At 41.0% G+C, this 15,608-nt stretch overlaps 1 protein-coding gene across 10 annotated transcripts in view; it reads left to right on the top strand.

Annotated features, from left to right (window-relative positions):
• Nucleotides 1-15,608, top strand: part of robo2 (roundabout, axon guidance receptor, homolog 2 (Drosophila)) — an 852,180-nt gene that overhangs the window by 713,178 nt on the left and 123,394 nt on the right. For 9 of the 10 annotated variants that reach the window (XM_061972627.2, XM_061972621.2, XM_061972617.2 and 6 more), the window contains one exon: nucleotides 9,823-9,959. In XM_061972627.2, coding sequence (XP_061828611.1) covers nucleotides 9,823-9,959 — 137 coding nt within the window. Of the gene's footprint in view, nucleotides 1-9,822; nucleotides 9,960-10,776; nucleotides 11,025-15,608 lie in introns of those variants that run through there. The other variant, XM_061972626.2, reaches the window with a different exon arrangement.

Below are 15,608 nucleotides of genomic sequence, written 5' to 3'. Positions count from 1 at the left end.
GTAGCTGAGATAGGCTCCAGCGCCCCCCGCGACCCCAAAGGGAATAAGTGGTAGAAAATGGATGGATGGATGGATGGAAAATCAGTCTGTGCTGAGATTCAGGAAAAGTAATAATGTGTGTAAAATGACTCTAAAAAGAACAAAAACAAATGCATGTTTTAAGTTATAAGAATAGTCACAAAAAATATATTAACTTAATTTGCAAGACAAAAACTAGAACTGATGTCCAGTGGGATACATTATGGTCATCTACAGTACACCCAGGCATTTGCAGTTTTATACAGATCGGAATAAGAATAGTTTTATTGCTATTGTTTGAGGGTTCACAAACTAGGAATTTTTGTTGGTGCAATCGTGCAACATAAAACACATATAACACAGAATAGGTAATAAATGAGCTGTAACTGAGCTATCAGATCTTGTTATTGTTCATGTGTCTGATGGCCGAGGGGAAAAAACTGTTCAGGTGGTGGGAGGTGTGGGTATGGATGGACTGTAGTCTCCTGCCTGAGGGGAGAGGGGAGAATAGTTTGTGAGAGAGGGGAGAATAGTTTGTGTATGGATGAATGTAATCATAAATATGTCCATCCATCCATCTTCTACTGCTTGTCCCTTTCGAGGTCGCGGGGGGTGTTGGAGCCTATCTCAGCTGCGTTCGGGCGGAAGGCGGGGTGCACCCTGGACAAGTCGCCAGCTCATCACAGGGCCAACACAGATAGACAGACAACATTCACACTCACATTCACACACTAGGGTCAATTTAGTGTTGCCAATCAACCTATCCCCAGGTGCATGTCTTTGGAGGTGGTAGGAAGCCGGAGTACCCGGAGGGAACCCACGCAGTCACAGGGAGAACATGCAAACTCCACACAGAAAGATCCCGAGCCCGGGATTGAACTCAGGACTACTCAGGACCTTCGTATTGTGAGGCACATGCACTAACCCCTGTTCCATCATAAATATGTATCAAAATTAAATAATTACTAAATTTTTATTAATTCATGGAAAATTAGTGAGATTGCATGGTACTTTTTTTGCATTTATTATGTTTATTTTATTCTATATTATAGGCATTTTATTATCATAGCTATTTAGTTCTTGTTTTATATCTTTATTGTTGCATGTGGTGCCAGTCCCTGCCCACTCAGGGCGAGTACTGGCTGCTATCTTTGCAGTGCAGGCATCGTGAGCAAAGCATATCTTTTTATTTATCCCAACAAAATGATGCATGTCAGGTGAACCTTTGCACCCCGCTGAGGCGCAGGAAAGCACTGAGAGGACACAACTCGGCTTCGAAGCCTTCCAGAGAGAAGCGGAGCAGATATAGCAGTTAATTGATTATCTCTGGTGGGTGACAGGGCTGATCTGCAACGAGGTAAAGCCCGGGTCAGACGGTGTGAAAGGCATCAGACCGTCCGAGTGAAACGGACGTGGGTGCCGGAGAGCACGCTGGGAAGTCTAGCCACGGTGTCTATCCATCTTGAGTCCGGCTAGTCACCTGCCTCCCCCTCGTTCATACACAATGACCAGGCCGTTGAGACGCTCTCAGGGAAAGTGTGCCTCTGTGTGACATGTTCTTAAAGGCAGATCCTCTGAAATGATGTGGAGAGTTTTGCCTTAAAAGTGTCCTCAGGAGAGTTTTCATCTCCAGAGTGCCTTGTCTGTCCATGCAGCCAACATATCATGCAGGAAATTGCTGCTCCGTCCTGGCATTTGCTTACATTCCCATCACTCCTCATCACCAGTCACTCTGATGTGCTGGCTGATTGTATACTTTGCTTCATGAGTGTGTGGCTACGCAAAGATTTTTGGGGAGGGAGTTTGAAAAATATGAGACAGTCCTCCTCTCCTTCCCACAAGGCCTTTTATGTTCCTGCTGTAACAGAAAACAGAGTTGCAGGCCAACAAAGAGCTACTGTTCCCTTGTTGTGTCTACTTTAGTGTGGATGCAAATACTGCAGCTTTTCAGTATTTCCACTTGCTTGTCTCTAATGTGCAATTTAACTAATATACTGCACAATACAGTTTTTATTGTTGATTTTCACTGGCAATAGCGCGATTTAATTAAGAATGTAAAATGTTACAGTAAGTGAAAATATCAGTCAAGTACTGTTCGGGACAATGTACAGTGCACCTTTTCCACATTTTGTCATGTTACAGCCTCATTACCAAATGGAATTAATTAATTTTTGCCCTCAAAATTCTACAGACAATACCCCGTAACAACAATGTAAAAAGTTTTTATTTTTAAATTGCAAAATTATTAAACCAAACTAAAAAAAATCACATGTACATAAATATTCACGGCCTTTGCTCAATACCTTGTTGATGCCCCTTTGGCAGCAGTTATAGCCTCGAGTATTTTTTAATACAATGGCACACCTATCTTTGGGCTGTTTCGCCCATTCCTCTTTGCATCACCTCTCAAGCTCCATCAGGTTGGATGTGAAGCGTTGGATGTCCAGGATGTCTCTGTACATTGCTGCATTCATCTTTCCCTCTATCCTGATGAGTCTTGGTTTAGTTTGGTTTACATTTATTTTGAACATGTATGCAATTCCAAGTGATACATCATATATTTCACATATTTACATTTCTTTTTCCAACATGTTCGAAAAGGAGTAGGAAGAAGCCAAGCTTATTTACCCCTACCCCTTTTCCAATTCATAGCAATTTTGTAGCACATATCACTTTCTGTTGTCATTTTGTAACACAATTTACATAAATGAAATAAAACTGTTCTCTCAATAGTTAAGCCAGACATGAGTCACATAATGAGATGAATAATATCAAATGTTCAATAAAGTGTAAGATGTTCATCAAAATTTTTCTTCCTCATACTTTGTAAACACTCTTAGTTTGAACAGCCTGTTAAACTGGATGATAATACATTGTTTAACTATTTGCTTAATTTATTCCATAATTTAATTCAACATACTGGTATGTTAAAGGTTTTAAGTATGTGCATACGTATATTTTACATTAGTTTTTTCTCTGAGCTTATAATTCTCCTCTTTTGTTGGGAAGGGTTGTTGTACATTATTGGGTTATCTTTGCAACATAAAAAAAAAAAAAAGTCAAATTGTAGTAATGGGGTATTTTCTGAGGAATTTTGAGGATTAAAATGTATTTATTACATTTGGGATAAGGCTGTAAAATAATAAAATGTGGAAAAGGTGAAGCCCTGTGAATACTTTCCCGATGCGCTTTAACTCAGATCTTTTTCACAAGTCTGTTGGACATGATATGCTACAAATGTTATATGTTACCATGGTTTCAAATCGGTTTGGTTCAAAGAGAAGATAAGGAAACACATAGAAAACTGCAAAAGCACTCAGAGAACACAAGTTACCACTGCAGAGTTCTACCTCCCAATAGTAAGTTCGCAAATTGTAATCACTCGTTCCTTATACATTTAGGATATTTTTCTAAACGTTTGATGAATTTCCGCCCATAACTTTTTAAGCTATCCCAAGAATGAAAGAAGCCCTTGTCTTTGTCTCTGTGGGTGTAGGCGGGGCCGTGAGCACAAATTATGACCGATGCGCCCGAATGCAGCTGAGATAGGCTCCAGCATCCCCGCGACCCCGAACGGGACAAGCGGTAGAAAATGGATTGATGGATGGTATGACCCTGTAACTACTTTGTAGTGGTTTGATACCAAAATGTGTAGTATCACCCAAAACGTATGTAAGGTACCAAACAGAATAATAAGTGATTATTACATTTTAACAAAAGTTTAGATATAACATGTTAAAACAAAATGTAAGCAGATATTAACAGTAAATGAACAAGTAGATTAATAATCCATCATCTACAGTTTGTCCATCATAATTTTGACAAAATAATAGAATGAGAAATGACACAATATTTTACTGCATACGCCAACAGCCACATCAGGAGCCTTTGTTTGCTTACTTACAACTTAAATAACAGTATTATTTAATGCCCAAATTGTTCTTTGATTCAGATTTAATGTATCATACGTTTTTTTTTTGTTAAACTTAAGCCAATAATGACATTTTTTGTGTTAAGTATCGAAATACATTTTGGTACTTGTACTGGTATCGAAACAACCCTAATGTATATACAATTTTAAGAACTTGACATGCAACAACACAACATATTTGCTTCTTGAACCAGAGATTAGTGCATTACTCTAAACCACACATACACAGAACTGCATACAACACTGGACTCTCACAAATATGCAAATAAAACCTGAAAAACAAGCCTCCCCTGCCCTAAAGCATGTCAATCTTTTGTCATCCACAACTCAAGTAAATTGATGTTGTGCCGGATATCACAGTGTTACCTTTCCCATTAGCCCCTGACACTTGGCTTATCCCATAAGTTGCTGTCTCGTCCACAATACCCCTTTTATCCACAACTGTGCAATCCCTAGAACAAAGCCGTCAGTCACGACTCCCTCAAATAATCATTATAGCTTCCTAAGTACCTGTGTGGAGCGTTGCAACTGGCAGTCAGTGCAGAAGAATGTGCTCCCAATAAAGTGGCTTTTGAATGCTCGCTCAGGAAATGTCATAACGTATTGCATGGGAGAGAAAAAGAAAAAAACGAGGCCGAGATGGACAGGACAGATTCGTTTTTCAGCTTGTGGTGGCAAGCGGCCATCAGGGAGCGCTACACACTGCATGGCTTGAGCAGACAACGCTTCCAGCTCCGAAAGGACATGGAGCGTGGCGGCGAAATGTTCTAAAAGTATGGCTGCGAACTACGCTTTCCTGCCAGATGTAATTGTCCAAAGAATCACCCGCAGTAAACGTGCCCACACATGCAGTCTATACGCAGTGCGCCTCTAAAGGATACACTCAGGGTTCAATCACACTTTTATGACTGCAAGTAATGAAATTCTCTCCATCAGGCCAAAGCAACAATATGACTTATTTTCCCGAGCTGTGGAAGTCATCGTGCAAAACTTGTGAGGGCACACATGCTTTATAGAGTTTTATAGCAAAACAAGGCATCAAGGTCAATAAAATAAGTTTTTCAATAAAGTTTTTTTTTTTTTACTGCCGTTTGAGGGTTAGAAATAGCCTTTGATATGACAACTAGTACCTTTTAAGTGCTTTTTTTGTTTAGTTTTTTGCATTTCAATCTTTATTGGTATCAAACTATCCAGATTTTTAAATACCAGACTATAAGGTGCACTTAAAATCCTTTCATTTCCTCAAAAATCAACAGTGCACCTTATGACCTGAAGCACCTAATGTACCTATTACCCTCTGGTTGTGCTTACAGACCTCAAAGCAATTTTATTTGGTAAATGGGGTCATGACAAGTGTGACCAGTGGATGGCAGTCACACATAAGAGATATGTGTGGACCGCCTGTCAAATACATGACGCAGGCGGGAGGAAGTGTGCTTTGCTGTTGTTCTCAGCTTGACGAGTAAAGACTTAACACCTCAAGTTGGGACGGCTGTTTGTACATTGTTGTTACATCGATGAAGTCGTTCACAACAACACCAGCAGATGAGATGTGTCGTGGGTGTATGGATTGTTCTTGCTAGCTTTAGAGATGTAGTTTAATCACTAGAGATGAATGAGGGGTATCGGACACATTATTTTTCCAGACAAATGTTCCTCTCTTCACAGTGACAGCACTTTACTCACATTTATTTAAATGTTCCTGATATTCTGCGTTTAACAGCGGATTCCGTTTTATTGGCAAATTTTGTCCACGTTTAGTAAACGTAGAAGTCCTATTTCTTACTTATTTGTTGATTAGTGACTATTGATAAGGCATACAAGCGCTGTCCATCCATTCATTTTCTACCGTTTGTCCCTTTCAAGGCCACAGTAGCAACCATGGTGAGATCCCAAACTTCTCGTAGGTGTGTTTTTTTTTTCTCATTCGCTCCTCATCCGTTTCACCATCACAAGCTCCGGAATTTGCATGTACGTTGTGCGGCCTATTCATCTTTATTTTCTTCGATTATCATATTTTCATGATTGTGAGATGCCATAATCAAAATTAAAATTTGATTAATTGTCCAGCCCTACTATAGGTTACTAGGAGCTAGCAGCTACGCCTCACCTCCAGGAAGCACACAATAGCACACAAGCTAGACATACAGTACATAATAGGTGTCCTTAATTTAACAATTATAGCAGTCTTAAACACCACAGTTGTCAATATAGACAAGTATCAAAAAAGTATATTCGTATATTAGGTACAGATACAGATTCAGGAGGAACAGTGTGGTTTTCGTACTGGTCGTGGAACTGTGGACCAGCTCTATACTCTTGGCAGTGTCCTTGAGGGTGCATGGGAGTTTGCCCAACCAGTCTACATGTGCTTTGTGGACTTGGAGAAGGCATTCGACCGTGTGGGGAGTGCTCAGAGAGTATGGGGTAACGGACTGTTTTATTGTGGCAGTTCGCTCCCTGTATAATCAGTGTCAGAGCTTGGTCCGCATTGCCGGCAGTAAGTCGGACCTGTTTTCAGTGAGGGTTGGACTCCGCCAAGGCTGCCCTTTGTCACCGATTCTGTTCATAACCTTTATGGACAGAATTTCTAGGCGCAGTCAGGGCGTTGAGGGTATCTGGTTTGGTGGCTGCAGGATTAGGTCTCTGCTATTTGGAGATGATGTGGTCCTGATGGCTTCCTCTGGCCAAGATCTTCAGCTCTCACTGGATCGGTTCGCAGCCGAGTGTGAAGCGACTGGGATGGGATTCAGAACCTCCAAGTCCGAGTCTATGGTTCTCTCCCGGAAAAGGGTGGAGTGCCATCTCCGGGTTGGGGAGGAGATCTTGCCCCAAGTGGAGGAGTTCAAGTACCTCGGAGTCTTGTTCACGAGTGGGGGAAGAGTGGATCGTGGGATCGACAGGCGGATCGGTGCGGCGTCTTCAGTAATGCGGACGCTGTATCGATCCGTTGTGGTGAAGAAGGAGCTGAGCCGGAAGGCAAAGCTTTCGATTTACCGGTCGATCTACGTTCCCATCCTCACCTATGGTCATGAGCTTTGGGTCATGACCGAAAGGACAAGATCACAGATACAAGCGGCCGAAATGAGTTTCCTCCGCCGAGTGGCGGGGCTCTCCCTTAGAGATAGGGTGAGAAGCTCTGTCATTCGGGGGGAGCTCAAAGTAAAGCCGCTGCTCCTCCACATCGAGAGGAGCCAGATGAGATGGTTAGGGCATCTGGTCAGGATGCCACCCGAACGCCTCCCTAGGAAGGTGTTTCGGGCACGTCCGACCGGTAGGAGGCCACGGGGAAGACCCAGGACACGCTGGGAAGACCATCTCTCCCGGCTGGCCTGGGAACGCCTCGGGATCCCCCGGGAGGAGCTCGACGAAGTGGCTGGGGAGAGGGAAGTTTGGGCTTCCCTGCTTAGGCTGCTGCCCCCGCGACCCGACCTCGGATAAGCGGAAGAAGATGGATGGATGGATGGATAGGTACAGATACAAAGGGTTGCGTAATAAAAAGTATCCAATAGCTATCCAATAACATATACATTTACTGCATCAAACTAATGGAATGTTGTGGCCAGTAGATGTCACCAAAACATCTATGTTTGGTGACGGTATGATTCAGACATTTAATAATTAATAGGCTAGTGTTTTTCGTACCTACCATTGTTTTCTGTTTGACTAATTTCAATTTATCAAAGCTTTTCTACCATTCTGCGTTACTAAATACTATCTGAGTACAAATGAGCCTTGACTCTTCCTTCAAAAAGCAGATACGAGCAAAAAAATCAAACAATGCACTGGAATAGATCCCTATACTTTATTAAAAATATATTTATCGAGTGATATCAAAGAATATATGTTGGTCGCGTTCACAAACATATTGAACGAATGATGTCTGCTACAGACATCATTCTACACGACAAAACAGATCAACTTGGAAAAACATGGAGGTCTACAACTTCTTTGTGTGTGGCTGGGTCAAGGAAATTGGTATCAAGACTCTCAGATAAATATGCATAGTTTTTGCTCGTGTAAGGCTGCATTTCATGATTTATCTTCACGTCTACTTTTTGCTGTTGCACGCGCCGTTTACGATTAGCGTTTATTCCCTGTCTTTAATAAAATATAACTATAGATGTCAACATTTATGATTGTTGCCTATGGCAAAAGCTTTTTCTTTTTAGGTTTTGCTCAAATTTGCTTTCTTTTATTTAGATTCGCCTAGTTCAGGGGTCGGCAACCTTCAGCATACAAAGAGCAATTGGAGCCCATTTCCCCCCAAATAAAACCCACCTAGAGCCGGAAACTCTGTTCGATTCCTAATATGACGATAACACCACTTATAGTTTCCTTACACTTGGACTTATGAACACTTGACAAAAACGACTCATTTTATTTCTGGGCATAACGAAGCAAATCACCAAATAATTTTGAGCATTAGAAAAAAAATACACTGTTCCTTCCCTTATTAATGAATAAAAGAAATAAAAATCAGACCCCAAAAGGGACAAGCGGTAGAGAATGGATAGATGGAACTCATTCCATTTTTCTCAAGGTTACTATTACGGCATATTCATCTGACTAAAGATGGAAAACAACAACCTCGTCATCAATGAAAGAAAATTAATAAAAATTTAAGTAAATAAAATGTTTCTCTTTTCTGATCCGTCCATTGCTAGAGGTTGACCGCTAAAAACAATACAATACAAAAGAGATGTCGCATTAGGGCTTGACCCACACTTCCTTTGACAATACATTAAAATGTGTTTTATTTTCATATGACAAGATCCCAGAACTCTCCAAAATAACAACTGTTAAATTAAAATAAACTAACTAAATAAAATGAAGTATATTAAATAAAGTAACCATTATTTGTTGACATTCGGTTTCAAAGCCAAAGGGAGCCACGGCGAAGGCATGAAAGAGCCGCATGCGGCTCCAGAGCCGCGGGTTGCAGACCCCTGGCCTAGTTGGTGCTTTTTGAAACACTCGTAGCAAACGTGTGTTTATGAAATACAAATTATATCAAGATAATAATTAACGTTAAAAGTATATCAAACAAACTTGTAACGAAGTCATCATTGCAAACTCGTGCATTCTTCGACTCTGCTCCCTTGGACTGGAGTGTGAGCTGCTTTTCTCGTTGTTTCGTAAGATCTTGCACTCTTCTGCTCTTTTTAATGACCTCTCCAGGAACTCTGAAGAAACATTTATCCTTTTCGATTTGTATAGCCGAAAACAACACAAGTATTCGAGAAAGGCTAAATGTAGTACCCATTGAGAACAGAGCTAGCTTGACCACCACATATATTCATTGGGCGGAACGTGACGTCCGTAACATCCCAGCAATACTCAAGGCTCCAATATCGGTATCGTATTGGAAGTGGAAAAGTTAGTGCAATACTTTGCATGGCCTTTTTAATATGCATCTCATTTATGACGTTGTTTTTCCACTTGAAAGGCAGCAGACGTTTGTTTGCTCGCTCAGCAACCTTCCAAAGCACAGCTGCAGTATGCTCATCCTGTCAACACCTCTGCCATACACAAATATTTAATTACTGAAGTGAACTGAAAGGACTGCCGCCTTTTGTGTTCCTACTGTATGCATTCGGTCAGACCTTGAGGAGCGCTGCGCTTTATGAAGATGCACCACAATGGCCTCTCACGCATGCACCCACTCTCTCCGGGAGAAACATGTCATGAATATTGAACGCCTCCAGCAGTGTTCCGAGTGAGCGCTCGCCCCTTTTGCAGCGCACCGTCGTTGAATAATTGATCCACCTTGCAATCTTCATGTGTCAAAACCGGCATCAGTCATGGTCGGTTGCAGCTGCGAATGCCTTGGACGCTGGGTTGTGACGCCCCTCCTGTTTTTTTATCCGCAGGTACGAAATCAAGTACGACAAGGACGACTATGTGCTCAGATTGAAGAAGGCCTCCGTCAACGACGAGGGCATGTTCGCCTGTGTGGCGGAGAACCGCGTGGGCAAGCTGGAGGCCGGCGCCACCCTCACAGTCCGAGGTAACCAACATGGCTTCCGACATAGAAATCAACCCACAGACAGTCTATAAATCTGTTCAATTATTTACATTTTCAAGTGTGCCCTCACCCTCCTCCTACTCTTCCTTCTCGACGGTTGTTGTTACGCCGCCCTCCTCCTCGCTGCAATCATCCAGTCAGCAAAGCCATTTCACACTTTACTGGCGCACGCCGCCAATCCCTCAACTGGGGTTTGCAAGGTTAATAAAAACGTTCTGACCGTAATTTCCCACCATTGTCACCACTCTTCCCGCTATTAAACCGACGTGTCGGAGGTCCCCGCGGAGCGCTTAAAGGCGGCGCAGGGGGCGCCCAGTGGGAGGTAAAACAAAGTCTTTCCTGCCGACGCCGTTCTTGGGAATCTTGGGAACCAAACGCCAGCACCTTTGGTTCTGTCTTGGGATTTGGCAAACAAATATAGTCTCAAAAGAAATATATTGATTTCCTTTCGGCGCCCTTGCTTTTTTAAACACACCACCTGTAGAGTTGTCATCAGAGAGAGAAGGCCTTGACGCTACCTCCTCAGACCACAAGGGGGACGCTCACACTTGTCTTAGCCCTCAACACTAATGCGAGGCCAAAGCTACTAGAACAGTGGTTCTCAAACATTTTTCACCAAGTACCACCTCAGAAAACACTTGGCTTTCCAAGTACCACCATAATGACCAACATTAAAGTACAGTAGCGTAGTAGACCTAAATATTCATTAAAAACAAGGCAGTTTTTTCAATATTTTTGGCCACTGTAACATTACACACTGTTTAAACAGTAACACTGTGTTTGAATATTTAATTAGGTGATTATTTGACGTACCACTAGAAGGAGCCCGTACCACAGTTTGAGAATCACTGTACTAGACCTTCTCTGTCTTGCTTTGATCGATGTTGCTTACTGTGCAACATGTCATCCATTCTGACTTTGATTTCGTATTTTTGTTCATGTTTGTCCTCTGTTTTTGTTCAATGTTTGTGTGTTGTTTTTATTTCTTTTTTGTTTTGTTTCCGTGTATCCACTCCTCCATTGTTGTGTCTCCAGACCGCAGTGTCGGTAAGTACCATCCTTCTGATTTGACTCCATCCAGCATGCCCTCTTCATGTATCCCAGTGCTCCTCTGCTTTGTTTGCTTTGACATGAACACATTTTACTGATACAAGCGATGTATTGTGTTATGATTTTACATAACTATAACCTATAATGAATAGGAAAAATAGCCAAAGCGGAACCTCAAGGTCAAATGGCCCAAATGCCATCAAATTTGGAATTCAACCAACAATTTCTGGGGGGAAAATGTGCCTTAAAAGTCAAACATTGTTATGTCAGCAGACTCCTTGAGCATCTAAAGAACAAACTCACACAAATGAGCTTTTTCTTTGGCTTGTTCGTCATGCTACTACGGGTTACCTGTAATGATAACCATATAACGAGTTACAACTACTCAGTACTTTTTAATTCCCGCAATCCAATGAAAGACCACTAGGTGACAGTATTGCTCTGCAAACACCCGAGTTGTATATAAAGAGAGTGTGGCCAAGTCAGTTTTAAGGCGATCTCCTCAATGATTGGTCAAAAGGCACTCACGTGACTACAGGACGCTATGACTGCTACCAACATTGCGCTTCCTCGTTAGTTTATCGACGTGTGCAAATGTTGGGGCTGCTAGGGCCGCGAGAATTGTGGAAAGCTTTTACATCGCTTTCCCAACAACCTGGAAATAAGACAAGTATGGGAAGTGGAGGACCGCAAACAAAACTGTAGAGTTAAACATACAACACAAGGTCTGTGTTTTGTTCAGGACAGAACACACAGAAGCTAATACAAATAATAACAAAATAAATTAATACATTTAAGAGATGGCTTGACAAAGACAGACTATCTTTAAATCTAAAACTAAAAATAATGCAGTTCGGTAGCAGTAGAGGAGTAAGTTAAACATTGAAAGAGTAAAAGAAACCAAATTATGGGTGTAATAATAATAGATGAGAAAATTAACTGGACATCTCGTAAAAATTATACAAAATAAAGTGGCAAGAAATACATCAATAATGAATAAAGTAAAATATGTTCTGGACCAAAAATCACTCCTTATTCTTTACTGCTCGCCAGTGTTACCATAGTGTGCAGAAATATGGGGAAATAAGTACACTTATTTAACTATAGTATGTTATAAAAAAGAAAGATCAGTTAAAATAATACATAATGAGTGATACATACAGTGATTACAAATACAAAACCAGTGAAGTTGGCACGTTGTGTAGTTGGTAAATAAAAACAGAACACAATGATTTGCAAATCCTTTTCAACTTATATTCAATTGAATAAACTACAAAGACAATATATTTAATGTTCAAACTTTTTTTTTGGAAATAATCATTAACTTAGAATTTAATGGCAGCAACACATTGTAAAAAAGTTGGCACAGGGGCATTTTTACCACTGTGTTACAAGGCCTTTCCTTTTAACAACACTCAGTAAACGTTTTGGAACTGAGAAGACTAATTTTTAAAGCTTTTCAGGTGGAATTCTTTCCCATTCTTACTTGATGTGCAGCTTAAGTTGTTCTCCAGGGCGCGGCACCGCTGCTGCCCACTGCTCCCCTCACCTCCCAGGGGGTGAACAAGGGGATGGGTCAAATGCAGAGGACAAATTTCACCACACCTAGTGTGTGTGAGACAATCATTGGTACTTTAACTTTAACAGTCCGGGGCCTCAGTTGTGGTATTTTAGGCTTCATATTGCTCCACACATTTTCATTGGGATACAGGTCTGGACTACAGGCAAGCCAGTCTTTTACTATGAACCCACACTATTGTAACATGTGGCTTGGCATTGTCTTGCTGAAATAAACAGGGGCGTCCATGATAACGTTGCTTGGATGGCAACATATGTTGCTCCAAAACCTGTACCAAAACCTCTGCATTAATGGTGCCTTCACAGATGTGTAAGTTACCCATGCCTTGGGCACTAATACACCCCCATACCATCACAGATGCTGGCTTTTGAACTTTGCACCTATAACAATCTGGATGGTTCTTTTCCTCTTTGGTCCAGAGGACATGACGTCCACCGTTTCCAAAAACAATTTGAAATGTGGGCTCGTCAGACCACAGAACACTTTTACACTTTGTATCAGTCCATCTTAGATGAGCTCAGGCCCAGCGAAGCCGGCGGCGTTTCTGGGTGCCCCTGTGCCAACTTTTTTGCAATGTGTTGCTGCCATTAAATTATAAGTTAATTATTATTTGCAAAAAAAATTAAGTGTCTCAGTTCAAACATTAAATATCTTGTCTTTGAGGTATATTCAATTGAATATAAGTTGAAAAGGATTTACAAATCATTGTATTCTGTTTTTATTTACGAATTACACAACATGCCAACTTCACTGGTTTTGGGTTTTGTACATGATTTAAGTATATATGTAATGTATTAACAGGCAAATTTATATTAACATTTAATATTTTCGTATTTTGTTCATTTTCAGCATACGCGGCACATTAATTAAAAAAACGCATCACGTTTGCTTTTTTTTCTTTCTTCATCACTGATTATTACTCACGACAGACTTCATGAGATCCAACAAACATAATAAAACATCACTTACTGTATAAGCTCTGCTGTCATTAGGATGCCAACTGATCGGATGTGTATATTTTCCTGTTTCGATGAAGAATGATAATCCTTGCAAAGAAACGGGGTGGAGGGCAAGGTGGACCAAGCGGCTTCTTGTGTCATTCTCGACATTTCCGGGTCCTAAAGGGTTGTCAAAGTGTACCAACTTGTCGGAATACCTACTCAGACTTCTTCTGTTCAGGTGAGATCCATGGTTTATGATCTCGAATAAACTTACGGGGAGCAAGGAAGCGAGGAAAGTACACATGGTAGTGATCACGTCGCTGCTGTAAATAGTTTGTTTCTAATAACAATATCAATAATACTGGGTTAATATTCAAGTCACGGAATGTAAATGGAGTATTTCTGGCGGTTTTTGAATGGTTATTTATTGGGTTTTATGGGTGAAATAGTGGATCTCCCATTGGCTTTGCTGTAAGGAACTTTTATTTACTTTTATTTAATATTTAGACTGCATTAAAAAAAATCCATCCGTCACGTCTTTTGTAATGATCGTGAACGATCATTACAAAAAATTCCAAAAAATTCCAAAAAAAAGTGAAGTTCCCCTTTAAAGGCTTTTCCCGCCAGAAAATATTGATTAAATTCCAATTGTCAGCAAAATGTAGGGGTTCCACTCTGCCCTTCATAGACAGCTGACATCGTTTTGTTGTTGACAAGCACCTGTCCTTCTCAACCAGTCTCCTCTTACTTACCCGAAGATAGTGAAAAAGTCGAGGTGGACAAAGCAAATCGGATACAGCTGAGCAGTTCTCCTATAGGAGTGAGTTAAAGTGGACATCTTGAGAGCAAGGCTTCTCGTTTTGTGGACAGGAACCGGGGCGAGTGTGCATGTGTTAGGACAATAGAAGTGAGCGACGAGTCCAAAAAAGCGCCAGACGGCGCTTTGGTTGCCAGCACACCAGTGGCCTCTCCACTATTCTCCACCTGTCAGCTTTCAAGGAGCTAAAGGAACATTTCCCAGTCCTTCTGCCTGCTGGGAAGAGACTGAAATTGCTGTCGACTTGTGAATAAAATATGATTGAAGGTGGCGTTCAAAGGAGCGAAGGAATGTTTCAAAGTTTGCGGTCAGATCCAGGTCTGTCCGTAACAATGGGCCCTCTCCAAGCCACGGCAGATGCGTCTTGTCATAAATTAAATATGGGGGCCAATCATGTTATTTACAGGAAGTAGAGTTTCACATGTCATTAACAGCCCCTGAATCAAAACAGTATCAGCCAAGTAAGCCAAGCTGTGAACGTGTCGTACGATTGCACCCTCTCATATCGATTCACTTCATAATCCATGCTTGGGTCATTGGGGGGTGCAGCCTTTAGTGGGAAGCAAATAAAAGATAGCAGACAAAACATGCAGAGACTACCACCTGCATCAAATACAAGACCAGGCAGAATGTTCATTTTCTTATTTTGTCGAAAAACAGACTAGGGAAAATCTGTTTATTTACCCAAGACTCTCCCTACAAGTGTAATTTATACCGGTCAGATGCTGAAGCTGCTCGGCCATTGAATGAAATTAAATATATGTTGCTTACGCTAATGCTGATTAATGATTGATTGATTTTTTTTACAGCCTTGTGTAACATCAACATGATTTCAAACTACTCTATAGCGCCCCAATGTTTTACTTAACACTGATTTAAAGTCATGAATACACAATGTTACTTAACACTGCTTTAAAGTCATGAAAGTAATTTCCAATACAACCTAAAGGCTAAAAATAAAGGATGTAACATTGCGGAAACTATAACATGATCAAGGACAAAACATATGTTTTCTTTATTTGTAGTAAAACAGAATAAGGGAGGGATTGCTAAACGGTGTAGTAGTTAGTACAAAAAAGAACCACTTAATTAAATATTGAAACAAAGTGTTACTGTTCAAACTGTTTGTAATGTCCCGAAAAATTAAATGTACATGTTAAATAAAACCTCTGCGGTGTTTTTAATTAATATTTAGGCCTAGTGCGCTACTGTGTTTTAATGTTGTTCATTATGGTGGTACTTGG

Source organism: Nerophis lumbriciformis, linkage group LG17 (genome assembly GCF_033978685.3).
Source record: "Nerophis lumbriciformis linkage group LG17, RoL_Nlum_v2.1, whole genome shotgun sequence".
Lineage (NCBI taxonomy): Eukaryota > Metazoa > Chordata > Actinopteri > Syngnathiformes > Syngnathidae > Nerophis > Nerophis lumbriciformis.
The sequence above is the reverse complement of the archived record's forward strand: the minus strand, read 5'-3'. Positions and strand labels throughout refer to the sequence as shown.